Below are 26673 nucleotides of genomic sequence, written 5' to 3' on the forward strand. Positions count from 1 at the left end.
TACACAGAAGCCTGGGTCTGTTGATGCTTCAACAGACACATCTCACATATAACACTCAGCAGGCTGAAAACTAACATTAAGTGTCTTTATCTAGGTAAGGATTGTAATTCCTTGTTTTATTTTTGAGCTCTTACAGGCTCAATAAACCAGTAACTAATGGGACCACAGGAGAACAGTCTTCAATCTGGCCTCCTGCCGACCAACCTGCAGGCTAGTACTTTGTCATTGCTTTGTACCTCTCCACTGTGGTTAATAGTAGTCCAAAAATAGCACTCTCTCTCACTGGTGCCAGAAAGCTGCCACATATACCACTGCCCCACTCCCTTACTTCCCCAACAAAGGCTTAAGAAACTGATCTTCAAAATTGCCTACACATCTTAAGTAGTAGCTTTACAAGCAACGTCACTTTGATATTCAATAATTTGAATGCAAAAACAAATCACAGCTGACCCGAGGTTTCAGGGACTTTATCAGAGTGGCCCAGCTTTTTTCCATTGTATAGGATTTCAAAACTGCATGTCATAAATAGACGAGCCACAAATCAATCCAAAAACAAAATTCAGAACCATCTTTATTCATAGGTGCAAGTATGTGAGATTGCCACAATACAGTTGAATAACAAATTCTTCTATAGGAAAGCTAGATAACTGGAGGAAGAAATAGGATATGTGCAGAAGTAATGTAAGACTGGGATTGTGTGACCTTGCCAACTGACTAGTTCATTTCTAAACCATAAGATTGTTATTTTATGGATTTATTCAACCTGATTTCTCCCAACTATATGGCTATACATGTTTGGAATGATAGCTAGTAGCATCTAGAGAGAAATGATTAAGTGCTTACAAGTTTGCTAATGGTGGCTGCTGGGAGTACTTTAATGTAGTAATGGAAACTAGATTTCCCAGTCTGTCATCCATGGCGAGTGAAATAGTTTAACAAGTAATCAGTTATAGTAAGGGCTGGGGAGTCATTTAGGGTAAGGGCAGGAGACGACAGCCTGAAACTACTGGATGTGACAAACCTTTGCTTGGAGTTATGCAATGCTTGTTCATGTCACTTAAGCAAAATTCTACCACGCACAGGGCCTGAAGGTTCACTGAAATTCTTAAATAGAGGAATGTCGCCAGCTTCAGTACGGTAAGGAGCCTTATCGGAACTGGGCCACCGCCAGGGTCTGCGCCATCTGTGCTCTTCCAGGTCAGTGTTGTGTTTTAACTTTCTTTTTATCACACTGGCTGCTGCAGTTTCCAATTAGAAATCTGGTTGGATATATCCATAAAATAACAATTTTAAGGCTTAGAAACAAACTATTCAGTTGGCAAGGTCTGGGGCTCACACAATCCCCATCCTACCTTACTTCTGCACATATCCTATTTCCCAGCCCCCTCCCCAGTCCACCTGAGGGTCACTCACCAACCTGTGCAGTGGCACATAGGCAGTTCATTCAGGGGGTGATGAGGTCAAGTTTGGCCTGGAAGCCATCTTTTGGGCATCTCGTGGAAACCTTAACTCATGCTGAGTTATAAGAAAGGTATATTGCAAAACGACATGGGAAAAATGAGCTTTCAAGTTAAATAGTGATGGTTGAGACAGCATAGGTAAAAATGGGGGTGGGTTGGGGGGGGGGGTGAAGGGGTAAATTCTAGAGTAAATTAGTAGGTTATATGGAGTAGGAAAGATTGCCCATATTGTTTCAATTAAAGGGATTTCAGAATCATGCTTATTATCACTGACCTATGTTGTGAAATTTGCTGTTTAGGTTTTGCACTGTACTGCTGCCACAAAACGGCAAATTTCACAACATATGCCAGTGATAATAAACCTGATTCTGAAATCCCTTTAATTGAAACAATATGGTCAATGTGAACAAAACAGCAATCTCCTTAGATTTTCAGGACAGTTAAGAACGTTCCCTCAATCTCTAATTGAGAGTTGTTTTTAGTGTTTGTCATAAAATCAAACTACATAATTGTGTTAGGTATATTGGATGCAGAAGGATACACTAATAAATGTCAATCTATTAGGCTAGAGCAGACCCAGTCTTCTCATTGAGGAGAGATCTCAGTGGAGGAGAGCTTTGGCCACTGAATCAGATAATATGAGCCAGAGGAAAAAAATTAAGAGTAACCTGTTCAATCATCACCTTGGAGTACACCATAAAACTCTCATGGAGGAACCCAATAAAAGGGGCTAACTGGTTTACCGACACTGTGTTCACATTGTGAATTTAAAAATAATTCTTGAAAAGCCAAAAGTGCTCAGTAAAAAATACCTCAACACCAAATATCTTCACAACTTGTTTTTTTTTACTTCTTGTGAAGACTGGGTCTATAAAAGAAATTGATTGACATGATGACTGTTGTACCTTGCCTCAATGAGGTGCGCAGAAGCCTAACTGTGTAGGTAACAAAAGTTCTTTTAGATTAAACAGACCAAATTTGTGGCCAACATTATAAATAACTATCAGTTAGACCTTGTGGGTAGGTTGTTCACCATCCTCACATGCAGATGAGATTGCTTGAATTTCAACATGTAAGCAGCAGATGGAGCTAGAACCATTCATTACAAACACTGCAGACATCAGCCTTAAAAACTTTGGCCTTTACTCATTCAACCTGCAACATTCTAGAGCCATTTTCAAAATAGTCAAAAACTTACATATTTTATTATTTAAAGCAAGCTATCCAATAGGAACTTAAAATAGCCAGTGTATTGCTAAAAGTGCACTGTAAAATTCACAAGTTGAAATTATTTAAAAACTGAATGAGCAGTAAAAACTTCTCCTCAGAGCAAAATTTTTGCCATTAAACAGAGGAATTTCACTTTCTTGAGGAGTTAGTTCATTGCAGAAATCATCAACTTACATAAATAGTGAAAGAGGTATAACTAATGGGTGTCCAATGGTACATTTATTTTTAAGATTTTAATCACAAACATGAGAAAAATACAAAAATATGAAAAGTGTATTTGAGTAACATGGAAACATTTAACTAGAGCTCAAAGATCAGATTCCTTTGCATTTGGATCCAAACAGGGGTTATGTCCTACAATCAAGCATGGCACTTTATCAAGCTGGATGCTGTTAATTACTGCAGCTGAATCCTCTGCTGAGTATTTCACACAATACTCTGTGGTGCCATGCAGAATTTGACTGGTAATGCTCCACCTGATCAATGGTTTTGCCTTATGACTACATGCTCCAAATAACAGTCCAGCAATAAGCTGGGGCTTTGCTTTATTTCTAAGGGTGCTGGCTTGATAACAGTGAGAGGTAGATTCCTGGAGTGTAAGCAAAAAAATGAATACACCAAGCAAGTTCACAGGTTTACTGTTATCACATCAAAACAGAAGTTTTAGGGGAATCCCTTTTTGGCAAAGCAGGAAGCGATACAAAAGTTCTTGCAGCTTCCGGTGATCCTAAACACAAAGGAAATGCTCTCTTTGCAGCTCTCAGCTTTGCAGTTGAGCTGCCAGACAGAATGTGGTCAGGAGAAGTGTTTTCAACATTGCATTTCAAAAGATCAATTTACATAAAGGTTTAAACTGTCCAAATCAGGAGTAGACTTTGGAGGAGATATTTAAGACTTCCCTGGCAATGTGATTACTGACCTTTTCCACAGGCCAGAAGTGTCCAAATCCTCCACACTTTCCCAAGCAAGTAAAATGCAACAAAATTGATCATTTTTGGCTCCATTTACTCCTCCCTCTCCCACCCCCCAGCTCCAGGGCCCAGGTTTGATCCTGAGCTGAGGTGCTGTGTGTGTGGAGTTTGCGTTCTCCCACATCACAAGGATGTGCTGCTAGGTGGCAAAAGAACCAAAAGGGAGTTGATGGGCATGTGAAAGAGAACAAGTTGCCGTACTGCTGGGGAAAAGGAATATTCTGCTGAGAGCAGTTATGAACCTGAATGGCCTTCTTCTGTGCCACAAGTTGCACGTACAGATTCTCTTTGACTGGAATTCTTACAGTATTTTTAACATGCAATCATGGAGCCCAAAACTACACAAAGCTGGGAACCTTTAATCCTTTGACTAATTCTTGTAATTTTTTAGTACATTCCTTTGCAGTGGTGAAGCAAAATTTATAAAGAACATTTGATTTTTTTTTTACTCTGGGCATGATTGAGGAATTTAAAGCACCATCTCACCCCAAGTATTTCCTGCTTCCTTGTGGAAACATGTTTGGATTTTCTTACTCCTCTCCCACCTCTTTATAATGTTAACTGTAGATCACAGTAAGGGAATCATGAAGGAGGATCTTAACTGAAATCTTTCCATTTAAAATAATTCGATAGGGAATTCCAGTTATTCTTACAGTCCCTTTGTAATGTGAGCTGAATAAAGTAAGGATCTGTAGTAATATTCAATTGCAGTGCTGCACCATGTACTACTGTTCTTGCAAGTATAACAGTTTAAACTGATTTAAAGGCTAAAATTTTAAAAACTGAACATTTACAGACAAGTGTTAACAGTTTCTCTTTCCACAGCTGCTACCTGCCCTGAGTGTTTCCAGCGATTTGTTTTTATTTTAGATTACATTTCTGCAGTTTTTTGATTTCCATTTACAAATCTTTTCAAACATGGGGTGAATTACATCATATAAATAAGCATGTGATTTTTGTAGAAGGCAAGATAGGAGAACCATGCCAAACAGTTCCAAAGCACAAGTTAGTTTTGTGAATTTTTGCAACAGCTATGATTAAGTTAAAGCAAAGCTCAAAATGCATTAGGAAACACTGATTTCCAGTTAGTCATAATGGGTCACTAAATGTAGAGGAAAAATACAACTGCACCAAAAGGAGCCAATTTGAATTGATTAAAGATTCATTATAAAATGCAAGGACTTTTCTGACATACAGTACCAATGATATTGCAATTTCCCATATCAAATGGAATTCTGAAGACATAATTTGTTGTAATGCACTTCATGAAAATTAAATTGCTCCAAATGTACTTAAAAGCACGAGTAAGCTTAAAGCTCCATATGGGTGCAGAGCCCAAGGTGTGATGAAAACAAATGTCTCTGCAAATTTTAGGGTCAGTGTCACTTTAAAAATCTGAGTGTTCCTACCAGTCTGAGAAATGTTCCTTTACTTCACTCTCTCTCATTCACCCATATCTTAATTAAGAGTTAAATCATATCATGTCTACTGCAATTTTTGCATTTCCTTACCAATTTCCATGAAAATTCATTGGGGATGAAGTTCCACTTGCAAATCCACATTGACCTGTTCAGGATAGTCCATACCTTTTCATTATTGATAATTTCTCAAGGGCTTTTTGGCACAAAATCAGTATCCAAAGTTTACAAAATATGAGCAGTGCAAAGGCTAGCCTCTCTCAGAAGTCAACTAAACAGATTGTGGGAAATGCACTTGCCCACCATATCAATAGCAAGGTTAAAAAATTACTTGTATTATGTCCTGCAAAACCCAAGTACTGTTTACACAGATCTAAAAAAAAATGTCATATGTTGAACAACACACAAAATGCTGGAGGAACTCAGCAGGTCAGGCAGCATTTATGGTGGGAAATAAACAAAGTATTGGGTCAAGATCCTTCATCAGGACTTCAGTCTCAACCTGAAACATCGACTGTTTATTTCCCTCCATAGATGCGTGTGCGCGCGCATGCGCGTTGCTCCAGATTCCAGCCTCAGCTGAATCTCTTATGACATACATTGAGCCTGCATTCATTTGGACTTCTATCATTTCTCTGCTTAATTAAAATTCTGTGAATGATGGATAATTAAATACAAAAACTTTGTACAGATTAAATATTCCTGGTAGTTTAATACTGAAAAGTACCATCCAGGGAGAACATGATACTGTTCAAAACTTTTCTAGAAGATAGCAGCAAAATGTAAAAACTTGCAAAATGTAATTTAAAATGTGGTGTTCAACAGCCATAATAACTCAGATTAAGATCCTGTTCCAAGCAAGTTAGATTTAAACCAAAACCAATATTTGTAATTTTCTTTTGCAGTAAACAAGTTTTTAATAAAGCAGGAGAAATCCAAGAATTAAAAGAAATGGAATGCACAGATGCAAAATTAGTTTATCAGAAGGTAGAATATTTATGAATGACATTTTTTAATGTTTTGATTTTTTCTGTTAATGTTCTAAGAAATCCCTCTTACTTGTAGCTTGCACTTATTGAGAAATATTTAGATTACTTTTGTTCTCACAGCAGAATACTTCAACATTACTTCAGTTTGGATTTCTGCTATTTATAGCCACAAATTTAAATTTTATCAATGGGAAAGATACAATTCCAGACAAAATAACAAAGCTTATACAACAAAGGCTTAATGAGGACAGTTAGACATCACAAGAACTTTTCTGCAAGTGACTTGAACCCAAGTTCATGAAGTGGAAGGGCTGCAGGTTAGTTAGCTAGCAATAACTTACAAAAACTGTTGTAATCTAGCTCTTGTTGTGAAATATTTCAAGATTCGTAAGTTAAAAACAGTAGGGACAAAATTAGAGGAGTATCATTATTTGGCAATGGGATACAACGTCTAAATTTTTTGATATTGACTTAATTCTGTTTATTAAAATAATTTTAACAAATCTTAATAGTAGCATGGCACAGCTATCAGCACCAGTTGCACGTTGCTTGATTACTTCTTGCTGTACAAGAACTGGGCTCATCAGTTGTCACAATCACTTCTAGGAAAAAGGTAATAATTTTTAAACTCCTGATAGAATGGTCATAAGCTCTAGAAGAAGGTAATTCCAATACATTTTCCTTAAATTACCCTGCACTGGTACAACAAAAAGTGGAAACGACATGGAACTCCACCTTCAAGTCAGGACTTGAACTGGACCGATAACTACTGATCTATCACAGTGAAGGTCGAACAAAAGTATATATATCCCTGCAGTGGCACAAGTATATCTTCACTGATCCCAAAGTCAGATGTTCCAGCTAGTTATTGTGTACAGTTGATCAACAAATACAAAATTAATGTATATTTTTTTCCTTGCATCCCATTCATCCATTTGCAACTGCTGCTGTATTTCATTGCACTGTAGTTGAGATGGTGCCATTAGAACCTCCCACAGCATTAGTCAACATTGTTGGGTCCAATGGATTTTCAGTTTCTTGAATTTTGAAGTAAACTATGTAAAAAATGGGAATAATAATACCGACTAAAAGCATGATTACCACAGCATTCCACCATCGAATACCCCAGTCTGCTCCGTGATGTGAATCTTTTGGAGGTGATATCCCCGAATTAAATCCATTGGACCTTTGACAATAAATCACTTCTTCCAAGCGATCTTTACACTGATCAGTGGACTGGATAATCTTCTCAATATCCTTGTCAATGTCTTCAAAATATCCACTTAGATTGTTCTGCTCTATTCCTTGGCTCTCTGCAGCAGAGATTTCTGGACACTGATAGGTTCTATTTACAGGAATAGGCTGTCGTCGCTTTGCCTCTTCCTGTGCTTCTGTCAACAAACCATGCCTTTTTACAGGAATTTTTATTGTCTTTAAGGCGAAGAAGTCTTGATCTTTGATGAGATTGTTCACTCGTTTGAGGTCTGCAACCTAACAAAAGCAAAAGTTTAATTCATTGTAGTACACTTGGATCTTATCAATGTAAGATTTGTTTAAAGAGCTTTGGGCCATTGACGGCTTTGGTTAGCAATTCCTTAGATAGCTACTTATTGGAAGACTAAGTCCGTAACATGGGAGGATTGTTACTTTCACTTTAGAGTATTTTTTAAAAATAAAAATGGAACTAAGCAGAATGAGTTAGCCAATGTAGGCATAAGCTGCTTATGTACTCTTATGATTCTATGATCTTGAATTTTCTGGAAAGCTTTGACGTTGAACACTGCAGCTCCACTTCCCCACAGATCCCCAACCCTGCTTTCAGGAAATTTGATCTAACTGACTTACGCTAGTTCTATGATAAAGCTCAATGTTCCTGATTGCATGCACCACTCCCAAGATTCATGTGACCATTTGGGTGCTCTTTTACATAAAGCTCCTGTGTAAGAGACCATCTTGTATAGGTTTTTTGGATTTGTCAATAATATGTAGGTAAAGATTGATTCTTAAAGCTTTATGCATAGCACGATGTAAAATGTGAGCCAATATCAGTCATTTTGCTGACCCACAGGGGTTTGCTATCACTGTGTTAATACATCCCAAGATAAATTGCTTACAGGTAGCAAACAGTATATTTAACTGACAGCCATTAAATTTACACACAATGTATCTGCTCATTTATACAATAACAGAAAATAGCAGCATATTATTTCTCCACATGGCCAAATGCAGCATTCTGCCAGGATGAACACATTTGAGCTACTCCAAAAGGACTGATTTCCTAGTCAGATCTTCTCAGCATATCAAAGTCAACTGTAATATAGATGCATCTTTAATCAACAGTTTAAATGAATATCACATTTATACCATGTTTACCAAATAGTGAAATCTTAAAGATACAAGGTGGAATATTTTAAACCAAATGCTAAATACATCCCTACTTGTAGTAAGGCACTAATTTATTTCTTTTCCCTGCTATGTTTGGCCTCATTTCATCAGGGAGGTGGTACAGGAGCCCAAGGAACCATACTCAATGATCCAGGAACAGCTTCTTCCCCTCTGCTATCAGATTCCTGAACAGTCTATGTCCACCATGTCGTTACCTTTTTTTTTGCATTATATTTGTTTTTGTAATTTATAGTAATTTTGTGTCCTACACTGTACTGCTACCATAAAACAAATTGCACATCATAAGTCAGTGATAATAAATCTGACTCTGGAGGAGTTGTGGAGAATTGGGCTAAGACTGTTCAAGGCATATCTGCCAATGTGGGAAGTGGAAGAGGGAGGAGCACATAACCATAGCCAAAGAAATGAAGAACAAGGATGGAAGAAGTCAGATATGGGAAAAAGCCAAGTCTTGAGACAAGGCCATCAATGGATTTAAACAGGAGGATGATCATTTTAGATCTGAAGCATTGAGACAAGCAACAACAGGCTAATGAATGATTGGAATGCCACAGGTTAGATGTTGCAGAGTTATGTATAGTGTTTTATGGAGGGTGGAATATAGGAGATTGTTGGTGAAACATTACAAATATCTGAGTTGACATGTGCAAAGTTGAGGATTTGGCCAAATATTGTGGGCATTAATGACATTTGAAACATCACATACATTATCCATTAAATAAGGGTCAAAACTAATTTAGCCTCCATGGTTGACACCCAGACAAAATTTTTAAAAAAATTCTTGGCAGGGCCAGTTGCCTTTGAAGTGATGAAAATTTTCTAGAACCATAAGGTATTTTTATACATGGGGACAATGAAGAAATGACAATATTTAATCTAGTTTTGGATGACGCAGGGGAACTTGCGTGTAGCACATTTCCCTTGTGCCTTCTGTGCTTTTCTTCTGAATAAAAGAGTTCCAGTTGAGGAGCTAACGTCAATGAAGCCTTGGCAGGGTGTGGCATTTCGTTAACACTAGACACTGAAGGCACAGTGCGCTATGGCCCTCCACCCAGAGAGTATTCTGTACCCCTGCTTTCTTCAATGCTTCTATCAACTGTTGTTTAACATGGAGCAGCAATCATTCATCAGCTCAGGAACTGTAATAGGCAGTAATTAGCAGGTTGCCTAGCCATTGCTTGGTCTGATGTCATCAGTATTCATTGGACATAAATTGGTAAACTGGTTTATTATTGTTACATGTACCGAGGTAGTGAAAAACTGTTTTGCCATCCATACAGATAATTTTATTACATCAGTGCATTGAGGTAGAACAAGGGAAAACAATAACAATGCAGAATAAAGTGTTACTGTTACAGAGAAAGCACAGTGCAGACAGACAATAAGGTGCAAGGCCATAACGAGTTAGACTGAGGTCAAGAGTCCATCTTATCATACTAGGGAGCCGTTCAATAGCCTTATAACAGCAGGACAGAAGCTGTCCTTGAGTCTTGTGGTACATGCTTTTAGGTTTTTGCATCTTCTGCCCAATGAGAGGGGGGAGAAGGGAGAATGCCTGGGGTGGGCGGGGTCTTTGATTATATCGGTTGCTTTATCAAGGCAGTGAGAAGTATAGATAGAATCCATGGAGGGGAGGCTGGTTTCCATGATGTGCTGAGCTGTGTCCACAATTCTCTGCAGCTTCTTGCAGTCACAGGCAGAGCAGTTGCCGTATCAAGCAGTGATGCATCCAGATAGGATGATTTCTCTGGTGCATCAATAAAAATTGGTGAGGGTCAAAGGGGATATGCCAAATTTCTTTAGCCTCCTGAGGAAGTAGAGGCACTGGTGAGCTTTATTGGCTGAGGCATCTGCATGGTTGGACCAGGATATATATAGACTTACAACACACTAGCATTTATTTGCAAATGAGGTAAAAAAACAAAGCTGTAAAAGCAGAGATGTAAACTCCAAAAGGCAGTTCCTCCAGAGGCTCATATTATATGCAAAAGCTGCAGCTACACTCCAAGCTACCTGCAAGTCTACAACAAAATTACATTTTCAGTGAAGTATTATTTGATTCTATAATTACTACCTCAAATATTGTTATTAGCAGTCAGCAAATTCAGTCCAACTGAATGACACAGTATGTGACCTCAGGAGATTAAAAAAAATCCTGACATTGCATTATTCCACAAGTGTGTCAGCCACCTCATGATGCCAGCAGACTTGAAGCTCACAAGGACAGCATCAGCACAACAAGCCTACCCTCTCCCACCCAAACAGGGCTTTATATGGAGCACTGTCTCAGCACTCTGTATACTGTACATTAACTATACAAGGAAAGGTCTTTATACTGTGCCCAAAACACTTTAAAACCCAACTTAGCAAATTGTGGTCACTATTATAAATGAAGAAAACTAATAGTTCTCAGAGAGCTATTACATACATCATCTGCATTTACAGTCAATTTGCAAGAACTAAGAAGGGCGAGATTTTCCTTGAACTAGCTTTTTGATATGCACCTGTCCCATAAGATTCTCAGAACCCTGAACCGTTTTCCTGGATCAGAGTCTATTAGACATCCACTGAAGCATCTTGCTAATTCCTGCTACCTTGAGGAAGCAAACCAGTTACATCATGGAGGTTTAAAAGGGCAGAAGGCACAGAAAGCCAACAAAATCTTTGCATATAGGTAAGTTATAGATAATTAGCTAGAAAAGAAACACCTCTGCTGCCGGGGTTAAAAGGCAAAATGTCATTTGACCAGAGGATGAAACACTTTCTTTGAGGTCAACCAATTAAAAGATTAAATCTGGTTATATGCAGTCAAGTTAATGATAATGGCTGGTTTAAAAACTTACCGTACAGCCATACTGCAGAGCAAAAGTATTGAGGTTGTCACCATCAACAACCTCTCGAACAAGAAATACTGTACTGTTGGACTTCTCCACAGAAATACTGGGCCACTGACACTCTTGCCCTCTCGGCCGCAGTTCAATACTATTCTTGTCTTCGTCCGACGATTCATCAGATGATGCTACATCACTTCCAAATACATAAAGCTGACCATCTTGTGAAGCATGAATATCTACAGGACCTTGGAAGGATCTTGTGTGCCCATCTCTCAGCCTCATCATACTATTGACACCTGGAACAGAAAATTAAATCTTGAATTTATCCAAGCAAAAAAAATCTTTGGGTGCAAGAAAATTTATTCCAGTGTAATGACAGAATGCAGCAATAATACTTGAGAAAGAAATGCTCTCCAGCTTTAACAACAGCAACATGGTTCAAGACTTGAGGGATAAATCTAAGGTTGACATGCTTTTCCATATTTAACTCCTTACACTGCAGGCAAAACAAAGAGAGTTTAGTCATTTCAAAACAAATCCATTCCATTGAAATAAGGTCAAATGTTGCCTCAATTTACCATCCCTATGCTATTGAATGTCTATTATGAATCACTGTCCTTTGAATTAAAGCAAGCTTTGGTAAAAATCGAACTGTGTTGGGGGAGATTTAAAGCGCATGCCGATTAAAATGACTGTCATTGCAAAACAAGGATGTAGGTTGCAAATGTCTCACCTCAAATTATATTACAGTAAGGGCATGCTGACAGTACAACAAATGTTGATGTTCTGACTTGAAAACTTTTATATGGCACCACTAGAAAGTATTGATGCAGGAAACTGCTGAAATAGAGGACACTGGAGTGACGCGAACAGGAGTGCAGTAAAATGGACATTTGCACATAGCACCCAATTAACTCTCAAAGATAACATGCTGCTGTAAAATAATTTGTGAAAGCACCCTGGGTATAGTTAAACTAGGGAAGAAACTGTCCATTAACAGAACTGAGAACACTTAAAACACATCAGTGACAAACCAGAAGTCAACTATGAAGAAAGAAGTCTAAATCTAGATGGACATCAGTACAGTTGATATAGTTAATTTGCATGCATGTTACTAGATTAATAAAGTAGCCAAACATAATGTGAATAGAAGAGTAGGCCATTCAACCCTTGTGCCTCTCCCATGATTCAATACAATCATAGCAGATCCTCTACCTCAGTGTCACTTTCCAGCGCTATCCCCACATCCCTTAATGTCTAAAAATCTATCCATCTGTTTTGAATGTACTGCACCTCCACAACCCTCATGCAGAGAATTCCAAAGATTCACTAAACTCGAGTGAACAAAATTCTTCTCATCTCAGTCTTGAAATGTCTTAACTCTCTGGTTGTGGACAGTCCAGCTGGAGGAAACAACTTGCTTAATAACCAATTCCAGCATTGTCCCTGCTATTTATGTCAGGCTAACTGTCCAGTTCTCGGTTTTCTCTGTCCATCCTTAAATATTGCTCATTACTTTATATACCCCATTTCTGCATCACCTACTGTGGGGTCCTCTCCACATACAGAGCAACATCTACAATGATTTTAATCACACTTGTAAGCTGTTACAATAAACACTTGGAAGGTCAAATTGTAAGATTTTTATTATTGCAAGTGAAGTTAAAAAAGTTACAAATGCTATCTGCTCTCTGAATTGCTTTTTTAAGTTAATTCGATTACCTTGAACAATAATGGTTATGTGGACAAATTTGTCAGCAATATTGCACAGAAGATAATACTTCAGAAGTTAGAAATGTGGAAATCAGTGGGTAGAAAATGACGTGGAACTTTGTTCTGGCATATCCAGTGTGATTGTTTATTCATAGATTCTGTTTTTAAAACAAGTGAAGACAGCACCGTAAAGTATGGCAACAATTAGGATTTGATGGAAAAAAACACAATGCATAAAACATTAACTAACATTGCTTTTTGACAAGCAAATAGTCAATATAGGCAGCAAATGAAGTGACAGGTGAACAAAAATAAAAGAATGTCCATGTTAAAAATCCGAAATGAACACAGAAAATGCCTGAAATGTTTAGCAGGTTAGGCAACATCTGTGGAAAGAGAAACAGAGTTAAGGTTCAAGGTCTAACACCCTTAGTCATTCAACCCAAAACACTAGCTTTGTCTCTCCACAGACAATGCGTAACCTGCCGAGTGCTCCCAGCATTTCTGTTTTGTATCAGTGATAGGTGAAATGTCTGCACTGAGAGACGTGCATGGGATAATACTGAAATCTTCACATAATGGTATAAAGTTAGCTCAAAGTTCATTTTTTTTGGTGTAGACATTTGGGGCAGTCAAGGCTGATGATATTAAAGGAAAGTACTTCCACTGTGAAATGTTGTTCACATTGTTTATCAATGCTTTTATATATTAGTATTTATATTGCGACGGGATTCCATGTTTCCAAGAATTTGAAATTTGAGTCTAAATAATGAGACTTTGCCAACCACAAGATGTATACATAGCCCTCAACAGCACCCAATGAAACATGCTGAAGAGGAGTCATGATTGCTATTGGTGACTAGCAAGAAACATCAACTGTCAGCAGCAGCAAGTTCCACTTAAATTGTGCCTTTAACATAGCCAGGTCCTAAACTGCTTAAGATTTAAAAATAATTGACACTAATCCACAAAGTGAAGTAGCAAGGCTTGATGACAAAACACTTGGTTGAAGAGGAGCATCTTAAAAGAGACAAGAGTTAGAAAGTTTTTTTTTAAAAAAAGGAATTTGAGAATGTTGGTCCATGACAATTAAAAAGAGTCAAGTGTTTAAATTCAAAGTGATTTGGATGAAAACGTGGATAGGCGAGTTAGTAAGTTTGAAGAGAGTTGTGGAGAGTGTAGAAGATTGCCAAAGGATACAGTGCGATAGAAATCAATTGCAGATATGGGCGGAGAAATAGCAGATGGAGATGGGCAAGTATGAGGTGTTGCACTTTGGGAGATCAAATGTAATAGGACAGTACACAGTTAATGGCAGGACCCTTAACAGTGTTGATGTACAGAGGGATCTTGGGGTCCAAGTCCATAGTTCCCTGAAAGTAGCTGCACAAGTTGGTAGCAGTTGGACTGCACAAGTTAGTGGTAAACAAGGCTTACGGCATTCTTGTCTTGATTAATCAAGACATTGAGTTCAACAGTCACAAAGTTATGTTGCAGCTTTATAAAACTCTGGTTAGGCCACATCTGGAGTATTGTATTCAATTTGGTTGCCTCAATACAGGAAGAATGTGGAGGCTTTGGAGAGGGTGCAGAACAGATTTACCAGGATGCTGCCAGGATTAGAGGGCAAAACCTACAAGGAGTGGTTGGACAAACATGGATTGTTTTTCTTCTGGAGCAGATGCTGAGAGGAGACCTGATAGAAGTTTGAGTGCATAGACAAGAGTAGACAGCCAGAGATAGCGGTGAGTGACTGAAATGCACTACCAGGGTGGTGGCAGAGGCAGATAAAATAGGTGTTTACGAGGCTCTTAGTAATGTACGTGAATGTACAGAGAACAATGGATATTATGTTGGCAGAAGGGATTAGTTTAGTTAGGCATTTCATTACTAGTTTAATTTGTTTGGCAATAACATAGTGTGCCGAAGGGCCTGTTCCTGTGCTGTACCATTTTATGTTCTCTCTCGTTAGCCTAGTTGACCTAACCTATTTGAAAAACTGGCAACAGGAGTTAAAATGGTACTTTCCACTTGCTAACCTTCCCTCCCTTCTATGGTACAATTTCAATTGCTTTGATCCCCCATGAATTGGCAGATAACAGATATGCCAATTTCAGCTTGATGCACAATCCAAGCTTTTTGCAAGTATTCTAGTGGCATCAATAGATAACACAACTCAACTTGACCAGAGATGGCAATTAGTTTTCTGCATTCAGAGATCATCTTTGTACTGGTTGCTTTTATGCAGGCTTTGCATTCAGCTCCAAGTACTTATACTGTTAAATTCATTTTCTACGTCTTAGCAGCAGCCTGAAGTTCTGTTTTAGCTACTGATAAGACAGGCCTGAATACAAGGAATGTATTTTCAGTGCATTGCTAAATTAAATAAAAGATGCATTGAAGAGTTTCTCTGATCTATCCAGCAGATAATTCCAAACGGTCCAAAATATTAAGATCTCATTTAAAACTGAACTCACGACAGAAAGCAAGCACGAGCAAAGCTCTTGGACCCTGGACAACAGAATTGATATTCCACACATAGATACCAACGTCAAGCCTGCAGCTGCAATCTAAATATATGCATGAATTTCAAGGTTTGCAAGTGTATAGAGAGATCACAATCTGATCCATAACAAACATAATGCAAATGTGGTAGTGAGATTCTGGCATTTAAAATTGACATGCCTCCCATTTCCTGATTCATAATAACCTTTAGAAACTGACACCAATTCAGTTAACCTAGATTATGACATGCAAAACCAAAGCAAAAAATGACTGGAACTATAAACTTGCTTATGACACAAAAACAAATGGCAGGACATGTTGTAATGGGGATATTTGGACTTTGCAACAGGATATAGATAGGTTGAATGAGTGGGAGAAAACTTGGCAAATGGAGTTTAATATGGGGAAAGTGAAAGATCATCCACCTCAGTGGAAGAAATCTAAAAATAGATCTATTGGTATTGGTTTATTATTGTCAATTGTACCGAGGTACAGTGAAAAACTTGTCTTGCATACCGTTCGTACAGATCAATCCATAACACAGTACAGGGTGCATTGAGGTAGTGCAGGGTAAAAACAATAACAATAAAACAGAGTAAAGTGTAAATTTAAAAGTGTAGAACAATTATAGTTAAAGTAATGAGTAGATCCACACAAAGCAGCTTGCAATGAGTCGCCACGCTTCGGCACCATCTTGCATCTATCTAAACGGAGGAAGACTGGTTGAATGAAGTTCCGGGGAATCTAGGTGCACTTGTGCATGAATTACAAAAAGATAGCAGGCAGGTGAAGTGGTTCAGAAAGCAAATGGCATCTTGACCTTTATTGCAAGAGAATTGCAGTTGAGAAACAGGGAAGAGGCCACACTTGGGAGTACTGTACACAGTTTTGGTCCCCTTATTTAAGGAAGGATAGACTAGCAATGAAGGCAGTCCAAAAGAAATTAGATCTATATTCTTTGGAGTTTCAAAAAAATGAGTGGTAATCTTATTGATATATAATTTCCTTTGGGGCAAGCCAGGGTTTCCACAAGTGGGCAAAACTCGAAAGAGAATAGAGCTACAAGATAAGGGAAGATCATTTAATATTTTCTAGCAGGGGTGGTGAATCTCTGAACCCCTGTAGGGTTCTGGAGGATACATCATTAGTGATATTTAAAGAGGCAGTTGCTAAATTTGAAAGATTGGGTAATTCAGGGCTTTGGGGAAAAAAAAAAATCGCACAGAAGAGAATTGGCCTGGGGCAGATCAGCTATGACATTGAATGACAGGGGTGGCTTGAGGGGCCAAATGGCCTACACTTGTTTCTGTTAACATACATTCCTATAATATGCACTGCAGTACATGGCACAATATGGGTTCCATTCTCGTGTACCAGAAAAAATAAGGATTCAAACTATATCCAGAACCTGCCAAGTAGTGCACACCTTTTTTTTCCTGACAGCATTATGAAGAAAAGACTGATCAGATGACATGTACTTTCTCTTTAAAAGGGAGAGGAAAAGCAAGAAATAATTAAACTCTAGATAAGCATAAATAATCCTAGCACATTTTGGGATAATTCTCAATGAATAGATGACTGTCAGACCCTCTCCCAGGAACAAATCACCCAATGAGTTTTGGGGAAAACAAGAGGAGAAAAAACCTTGCAAAATAAACAAAACTGCATTTTGTGGGAGTGCTTCTGCAGTGAAGTTTGTTGCTTAACAGCAGTACGAGTGAAATGTTCAGCTCATTGAGAAATAATGAAGAACACGGAACTGAAAGTCAAACATTTGATGAAGCTTGTAGGTTAGCATAACAGCCACTGGATTGTCCTTAAAGCACAACACACCTACTCTCTTTCAAGGAAGGAAACCTAAACATGGCTCAAGTTCATTCATTAATGTAATCACCAAGCAAAGGCAAATAAAACCAAAGAAAAACATAGAAAAAATGTTATGAAGAGAGTAGAAGAAATAAACTGTGGGGGCAAATTCAACTTTGGTAGCCAAGACAGTCATGGCTACAGTGTAGTCAAGCCTGGAACTAAATATACTAGGGTACAAGGTCTACAGAAACAGGTAGGGCAAAGACCAGGGGTAAAGGATTAGCCCCAAATATTGGAAAATTAATTAGTGATTAAGAATAACAAAAGGAACCCTAAGAAGAGGTAAGCATGCAGGGAGACTGCAGATAGAATTAGACCAGAAGGCTTCCCTGGTAACAGCTGTGAAGTGGTAGAATGCATAAATGCAGAGATTAGATAAGAATGTGTGCAAAGGGAGAGTGACTTTATCTTTCTACCTCCTGGGATAACAAACTAGCATAGATCTGAAAGTTATGAATTCAAGGGTGTTCACAACAATATATCCTGGAACAAGCAAGTGAAAAGCAATATTGGATTTAGCAGTGAGACCTAGTTAGCCAAGGCCTAGTGGTGTGTGAACAGCCAATAGTAACCATAATATATGTAAAAGAAAATGTAATGAACCATCTTGGTTGTTAAGAAGGCATATGGTGTGTTAGCCTTCATTCGTTGGGGGTACTGAGTTCAAGAGCCGCGAGATAATGTTGCAGTTCTATAGAACTCTGGTTAGACCACACTTGGAGTATTGTGTTCAGCTCTGGTTGCTTCATTATAGGAAGGCTGTGGAAGCTTTAGAGAGGGTGCAGACATGATTTACCAGGATTGGAGAGCATGTCTTATGAGGAGAGGTTGAGTGAGCTAGGGCTTTTCTCTTTGGAAAGGAGGAGGATGAGAGGTGACTTGATAGAGGTGTACAAGATGAAGAAAGGCATAGATCGAGTAGACAGTCAGAGACTTTTTCCAAGGGTGAAAATGGCCAACACGAGGGGGCATAATTTCAAGGTGATTGGAGGAAGGTATAAGGGGGATGTCAAAGGTAAGTTTTTTTTTTACACACACATGCGCACACACACAGAGTGGTGGATGCGTGGCACACACTGCCGACAGAGGTTGCAGGGGCATATACATTGAGGGCGTTTAAGAGACTCTTAGATAACCACATGGGTTATGTAGGAGGGAAGGGTTAGATAGATATTAGAGCAGGATAAAATGTCAGCACAGCATCGTGGGCCAAAGGGCTTGTACTGTAATGTTCTATCTGGTACAGGCCCACACTGCTTTCAAGGCTCCTGGACTCAAAAACTAACTTAATTTCAAGAGGCTTATGCTATCAAAAACAGAACCACAGAAAAACTTTCTGATTTCCTGTACTTTAATTAAGGAAAAGTCATTGGCTGCTTCTTGTTTAGTACCAAGATGAACAGAAACTAGGTTAGCAAATTCTAGCATTTATGACAACTATAAGTACTCTCACCTTGGAGTTGGAAGATTCTGGCTTTGAGTTCACTCTGAAAACTTGCACACAAAGATTTATGCTGGCATCTCTGTGTAGTACTGCTGGAGATGCAGTGCAGTTAATGTGTGCTTAATGGAAATAGTGCTGACATTGGATTGTCAGTCTTTTCTTCTCAAAAATAGCCCAGTGGTACAGAAGGATTATTGTTGGAATTGCAGATATTGACAATACACAGAATAACTTAAATGCCGGAAAAAATACTGAAGGACTCCAAAGCTATGAAAAAAAGTAGCACTGTAGGAACAGTTCTTCCATTTATATGGCAACTTTTGAATCACTTTCAGATTATTACAGAGCTCCAAACCCAATAATTTACTTTTAAGTATATCTACTGTTTGCAGGAAAAGTCAAAGCTAACTTAATGTTAGTGAAACCTTGCTATGATAATGCCTAAATAATCCGTATTTTAGTAATAATAGATGCTAAAAACGGAAAATAGGAAGTGTTTAAAACAGTGATAATATTTCAGGTCAACTGAGTTGTGGTAATGTTAAGTCATGGACCATTATTGACCAGAGTACTGGGGTAACTTACCTGTTCTTTTGAAATTGTTTCATTAGTTTTTTTTTTAAAATGTTCACCTGAGACAGCAGATAGGATCTCAGTTTATCATCTTAACTGAGATACATCTCCAGCAGTACTACACAGAGATGCCAGCATAAATTTGTGTGTGCAAGTTTTCAGAGTGAACTCAAAGCCAGAATCTTCCAGCTCCAAGGTGAGAGTACTGACACTGTAATTTAATGTTTTTAATCATAAAAATTACATTACAAAGAGATAGTCGTAGTTCAAGGGAATATGTAGAACTGAGAAAAGGTAATTTCAATGGGAATGTAAAGTTTGGATCTAAAAAGCATAACAATACTTTCTGAATGGTGGAGAAGTTTGAAGCAGCAGGCCTAAAATGCAATGGACTATATAAAAAAAATTCAAAATAGATTGATGGCCTTATACAGGAACTGGAGAACAAGGGAAAGCAAATAAATAAATAAAGGCCTAGTTATTCACACACAAGTACTGAAAACTGTTCTGACTACCTGAATGTAGCTTTAGTAGAATAGAACCTGGACTACAAAAACTTGAATTACAAGTTTAGGTTGAGAAACCAGTTGATCAACAGGATGATTCCAGTGACATTTTCAAGCTATAAAGGAGAACTGATGGGTAAGACAGGAGAAGCAAGTCAGCCATTTGGATGAGCAGGCCTAAGATATAGCCTAAAAATTAGAGACAGAAGTGAAGTGAAGAAATAGAGAGGATGAATTCTCATTCACAAATGACAATTGATGCTGGGTCAATTGTCTTGCAATTCACCTTTCATCAGAACAACCTTTGACTTGAAACATTAACTGTTCCTCTCTTCACAAATGCTGTCTGACCTGCTATGCATTTCTAACATTTTCTGCTTTTATTTCAAATTTCCAGCATGGGCAGTGCTTTGCTCTTAAATCATGACATATCCTTGTGATACTTATGCAAACACTCATTGATCTACAACCTCTAAGCTTAAGTGAAACAACAACCAAGACTTATTTGTTGTATACCAGTGGTTCCTTTTAGAACTGTTACCATTCACCTATCCAAATGGAAGCAATTCAAGACTTCACTTATACTTTCAAACCTTGAAAACACAAAATTACTGGTACCTTTGGAACTATTAGACCATTACTTTGTTCCACTGCAAGAAACCACAAGGAGACCATGGGTAGAAGGCTGGTATCAATAAAGTGAAGTCCACTGTGTTGATATCTTTACACATTCAGAGAAGGGTATCAAGAAACATAGATCGAAGGTTGGGAACTACAATTAAGGCCATGATCTATTTGAATGGCAGGCCATGTTTAAAAGACTGAATAACCTATTTCCATGTCCCCAAATACACAAGCTTTGTGACAGTTTAAAGGGAGTGTTTCAGTTATCAAACCTCACGTAGCGTTTTGAACTTTACACATTTCTCACAATTCAATGACTCTTAGTAGTAATCTAACTGGAGTTATCCAAAACTTCAACCAGCACAAATAACATGGCAAAGGACATACAGATATTTAATTTGAATCAATTCTACAATTTAAGAATTGATTATATTGGTCCTATTATTGTGCAACATTAATCTGTTGCCGGAGATAAAACAGACTGCAGATGCTGGAATCCAGAGCAAAAAGCAAACTGCTGGAGGTACTCAATGGGTCAAGCAGCAACTGTCAAGGGAAATCCGACAATTGATGTTTTGAGTCGAGGCTCTTCAGTTCGGATGAAGGGTCCATTGCTCCTTGTGCGATTTCAACTTATGGGACCGTACATCAGAAGTCATGGAAATGATAAAAATAACTTCCTACTTTTCCACCATTTTGTTCTCCTGATGATAGGTCTTATGTCGTGAGTGAACTGACAGCTAAACATTTTCAAATGTTTATGGGGAGCCTGTTTTTGTAGCTACAAAAAGATTAAAAGGCCAATGATTCCAGTGAGGTTTTATGCTAATTTCATACCTGAACATTTCACATTCAAAGGGTACAGCTGCAAACTATTTCCAAACTGATTACCTTGTAACACAATATTGTGTAATTACGGCAGATTTTGCACCAAATTAACTAGTTCCTAAAAATTCTAAATGAGTATTATCAAAAAAATTAGCCAAATGCAAGGTGCAAGTTAAAAATCTGCATCTACATGGTTATAAACTGGAACATTACGACAGCTAAAACTTCAAAAGTACCCGTTTTATTCACTGAAAGCTTTTGAATACAATCCTAATAAACAGTTACAAACCAATCTTAAGTCAGTTGTAAAACAGTATTCCTTGAAGAGTTAGTACAATAAATAATACATGGATTTTAAAATCAAATCAAACAAAACTTCTGAAAATACTGACTAGATCAAATTGCTCTCATTTTAGTTTACTTTGTGTCTGCAACAACAAAACTTTTAAGTACAGTTGCATGGAATGAAAGGCTATCCCACTGAATTTAAACACTCCATAATCATTAAACCATATTTAAATTCATTTATCAGTAGACCTGGCAGACACTAATCTGTCTGACACGTGCAACTATGAGGGAAAAATTGCAGAAACAAGCACACCGTGTACATTTTAGTTCTGTGGACAAATAGAATTTTGTTTGCAAAGCAACAGAATTAGCCAAATCAATTAGAATGAACTACCTGATATTCAGTACCTCGTTATTGTTTCAAGTTACAGTGGAACCCAGTAACGGTTGTCAGTGAATAGCACTGTTTTTGAGTTAATAGCTCCAGAACTGAACTTACCCATGTTTTTCTATTCAAGCAGTATTTATCTGTTGGATAGCTCCACTTTAAATACAAACCTACACATTCCTGTTTCACACTGCCCCCTTGTTGGTTCCCATTAATATTTCTAATATCATATTCCTAAATTGTACTAAATTAATAAAATCAAAATTTTTGTTCCTTTTACAAATTCAACTGTAGCAATCAGAAGTCAACAATGAAATGGTGGTGCCATGGGATCCAGTGGTGAAACCTAGTCACCAAAGTTGTCAAGGCCCTGCAGAGCAGGCTGGTCCTAAAGGTTAGAAACACATGGGATCCAGAGTAAGCTGGCCAATTGGATACATAATTTCCTTGGTGGTAGGAGGCATAGGGTGGTGGTGGTGGAGGAGGAGAGTTGTTTTTCAGATTGGAGGCCTGTGATGTGCCACAGGAATCAGCACTGGGCCCCTTGTTTGTCATATACATTGATGATTTTGATGAGAATCTCTGTAGCCGTGACACTTTATTCTGCATTCCATTATTGTTTTACCTTGTACTACCTCAATACATTGTGTAATGAGTTGATCTGTATGAAAGGCATGCAAGACAAGTTTTCCACTGTAGTTTGGTATGTGTGACAGTAATAAACCAATTCCAATACAGAATGGACAGTGAAGAAGGTCATCCAAGTTTACAACAGGATATTGATCAACTGGGAAAGTGGGAAAAGGAATGGCAGATGGTATTTAAGTTAAGTGATGCATTTTGGGACATTAATCCAGGCCAGGACATATACAGTGAATGACTGTGGCAACACAGATAGGTAGGGTGGTGAAGAAGGCAATGCTATTGTCTTCATCAGCAATAGACTGAGGACAGGAGTTGGGAGTTCACATTACAGTTGTACAAAATGTTGGTTAGACCTCATTTGGAGTATTGTGTGCAGTTCTGGTTGTCAAACTATAGAAAGTATGTGATTAAGTTAGAGAGGGTGCAGAAAAGATTCCCAAGGATATTGCCCGGGTGAGAGGGCTTGAGTTCCAAGGAGAGATTGGATAGGCTGGAACTGTTTTCCCTGGAGCAAAGGAGGCTGAGGGGTGACTTTATAAGAAGTTTATAAAATTGTGATGGGGATAGATAGGGTAGATAATTACAGTCTTTTTCCCAGGACAGGGGAGTCTAAAACTAGAGGACATAGGTTTAAGGTTGAAGGGGAAAATATTTAAAGGAGTCTTAGGGTCAGGTTTTTCCACACAGATGGCGGTGGGTATATGGAACAAGCTGTCAGAGGTAGTGAGGAGGCAGGTACAATTACAACATTTAAAAGAAAAATACATTTGGACAGGTATGTGGATAGAAAAGGTTTGGAGGGATGTGGTCCAAATGCAGGTAAATGGGATTAGCTTAGAAAGGCATCTTGGTCGGCCTGAACAAGTCAGGCTGAAGGGCCCGTTTCCATGCTGTAAAACTCCATGGATCTATGAGATTATCAGGAAGGGTGCAGTTTACAAATGCTGGACAAAATTGTTCCCTGTTAACTTTTTAAGATGATTTTGCCAAGAGGGGAGAAAATGGTCAGTCAATGCAACCCCATCAAGGGAGATTTACGAGGATTTATATAAGGATTAAATAGACAACAAATTCTTATGTATACACTTCAATTTGGGGAAAAAATCCTGAAGTGTTAAGGAGCTTCGACAAGCTCACAATCATTACAAAACTTGAGAATTGTTCCACTTTAATTGTAAAACTGAGCTAAAGATTCTTTTCACTGAAACTGTACTCATTCATACACAGTACATATTCTAATTGTTATTGACATTCAAGACAATTTTCCATGAATTAACTGAAGGAATCTACTGAGATAAATTGCACTCAGCCACTAGTGAACAAGACTCGTACCCACATATTGCAACTGGCAATTATACCAAGAGCTTAATGTATAATTACTTGGATTTCTTGAAAGTGGTTGGAGCAAGGCTGGAAATTGCCCAAATGCTGTTCTAATGGAAAGTTATTTAACTGTTTCAAAACTTGTTCAAATTACAGTACAGAAAGAGGCCATTCAGCCCACCAAATCTGCGCTATCGACCACGATTAGTGTAGGGTTACTTACACTCATCCTACTTTAAACCCATTTTTTAAAAAATTCTCCCCTTTCCTCATCAACTTACTCCAGGTCCCACCATTTACCTACACAATTTACAGTGATCAGCGGTCAACTGTTCAGGATAGAGATGAGAAGAAATGTATTCACTCAGGGGGTGCTGAATCTTTGGAATTAACTTCCCAAGAGGGCTGAAATAGCTCAGTCACTGAGTACATTCAGACAAGAATGGATAGATTTTTAGATATCAAAGAAATCAAGGAATATGGGGTTAGTGCAAGAAAGTAGGACCGAGACAAAAGATCAGTCATGATCTTACCTAATAGCAGAATAGGCACGAAGGTTGAAATGGCCTATTCCTTTGTTTTTTTTGTGCACTTTCCAAAACTCTCAAAAACACTTATGCAAAAGTGACCAAAATCAAGTTAGTACTTCAAAATATTGGTGCTATATAAGAAATTTATACATGTATAAGATTGAAAAATTTGTTTCTGAAACAACAATGAAAGCTGATAAGCTTTTCTAAGGTGTTATGTTTAAGCATGCCTAGGAACAACAACATTTTACAGTAACCCACAACCACAGATGTCAGCTCTTGCTTTTGTGGTAATGTCTTTTTTCAAGACAGACCATGGATTTAAGGCCAACTTTAGAGACAGATTATTGCAATACTGAGAGAATTGCAATGTCAAGGCTGCCACCTTTCAGATAAGAAACAACATACCACAAGGGTATAAAACATCTCATTTATACTTTCAGAAGGATAGCTTACCTAACGTCTTGGCAAAGTGTTTATTTTTCAACCAACAGAACTGATCTGACTATTTAATTATCTGGCATATTAGAATAATACTTCAAGACTACTTCATTAGCTATTAGGAATCTCAGTAGACAGAGCTTGTGACAGGTACCATAAACTACAAGCTTTCTTTCTCGCTAATATTACAGCATTAATGAAAAGCAAATAAAACTGATACTATTCAACAGGCCCTCAGACTAGAAGTATAACTTTATATCACATAAAGGCTAGAAACATTCTGTTCTCCCAACAGGTGATGCCTGACCTGGTGCACGTTTTCATCAGCTTGATTTTGATACTGTACTTATTACAGGTCTCAAATGATGTTGAAGGAGTCACTTAAAGCAACATCATTGTCAGACAAAGCACATATGTTGGTTATTTCCTCATATTGTGTTTGTTGGCTGAAAAATAACTTAGTCACACTTTCCAGGTCTCGATCTATAGTTTTGTAGGTCACGCCACTGTAAGTGTGCACAGGTACTTATAAATACATTTCTGCTTTAACCATTCTTTTAAGCAGCTAGTCAGCACACATAGGCTTCCTAATTTTATATGCCTCGAATAAACCTGCCTCCAGGCTTCCCTGTCTTAAAGACAATTCCAGTCATATCCTTTCCTCGCAATAAATTTCCATCTGGAATACATACACAAACCTTCCCAAACATTGTCTATCAACACAATTGTTTTGTTGCCTTTATCCTTTCTGCCGAGTGGGCAAAGTAACCATCAGCCAGCCCCTGGAAGAACAATGGACCACCGGACTCATTGTGTTGGTCACAAACACAGTAGTTTACTTGCAGGGTGGACAAAAAGAATTAAAGGAAATTTTAACCCAGCTTGCCAGAAGTTTGATTAAAGGTGCCAGCTTTAAGAAGAAAGTGGCACAGTAGCATTCCAGAGGTTAGACGTGAACTGCAGGGTGGGGAGAAAATTAATAGGTTTATGCCAGAGATATTACCTGAAGTAACATGACTGTGATCAGGAACTGTTTGTGCAAGGCCATCCTACTGATAAACACCCTACACAACATGGGTTGCTTAGGTTCAGCTGAATGTGGCCGCTATCAGCTCTCAAATCCAGCTTATTGTCAATGTGCACAAGTACATCGAGGTACAGGTACAATGCAAAACTTGCAGCATCGCAGGCATGTCGATTCAGACAACAACACACATAAGGTATACATACCTTATTTAATATTATATAACAATACATAAGGTATACAAGCCAGTGAAGAAAAAGACTGTGCAAAATATGACATTAGTGCAAAACAAACTGACCGTGTGCCGCCCACAGGCCAGAAAGCTGCCGGTGTTTGAGTAGCCTTCCCCCAACGACTCAAGGCATAGGTTGCTCGGGCGACTCACCAAACTCAAAGCCTCCATCCAGGCGGGCAGCCCGGTGCTCGGGCGGACGGGCCACCGCTCGATCCGACGGAGGGAGCGCTCCTTCACACCTCGGCCCCGAACCGTTTACCAGGGAGGCGAGCCCTCGGAGGTGAGCCTAATCACCGGGCCCCACCCGTCCTCTCTCCGGGCCTCTCGCTCACTCCAACGGCCGCACACCGGACCCGCCGCTCATTGTGTTGTTCGCCGCCGCTGCCCTCACCCATCCCCGCTGAACCCCGGCACCTGAGCGACAACGGC

General features: G+C 38.6%; 1 protein-coding gene across 2 annotated transcripts; it reads right to left on the minus strand.

Moving 5' to 3' along the window:
* Window positions 1-2896: 2896 nt before the first annotated feature.
* On the minus strand, window positions 2897-26673 carry lysmd4 (LysM, putative peptidoglycan-binding, domain containing 4). 2 transcript variants are annotated; one of them, XM_052040617.1, is made up of 3 exons: window positions 26395-26673; window positions 11318-11604; window positions 2897-7559 (listed from the first exon to the last, which is right to left on the minus strand). In XM_052040617.1, the coding sequence occupies exons 2-3, from the start codon at window positions 11591-11593 to the stop codon at window positions 7023-7025; spliced, it is 813 nt and encodes a 270-aa protein (XP_051896577.1). In that variant the 5' UTR covers window positions 11594-11604; window positions 26395-26673; the 3' UTR covers window positions 2897-7022. The 2 variants fall into 2 exon arrangements, with proteins under 2 accessions (XP_051896577.1, XP_051896576.1); XM_052040616.1 differs by having other exon boundaries at window positions 26308-26657.

Source organism: Pristis pectinata, chromosome 28 (assembly GCF_009764475.1).
Source record: "Pristis pectinata isolate sPriPec2 chromosome 28, sPriPec2.1.pri, whole genome shotgun sequence".
Classification (NCBI taxonomy): Eukaryota; Metazoa; Chordata; class Chondrichthyes; order Rhinopristiformes; family Pristidae; genus Pristis; species Pristis pectinata.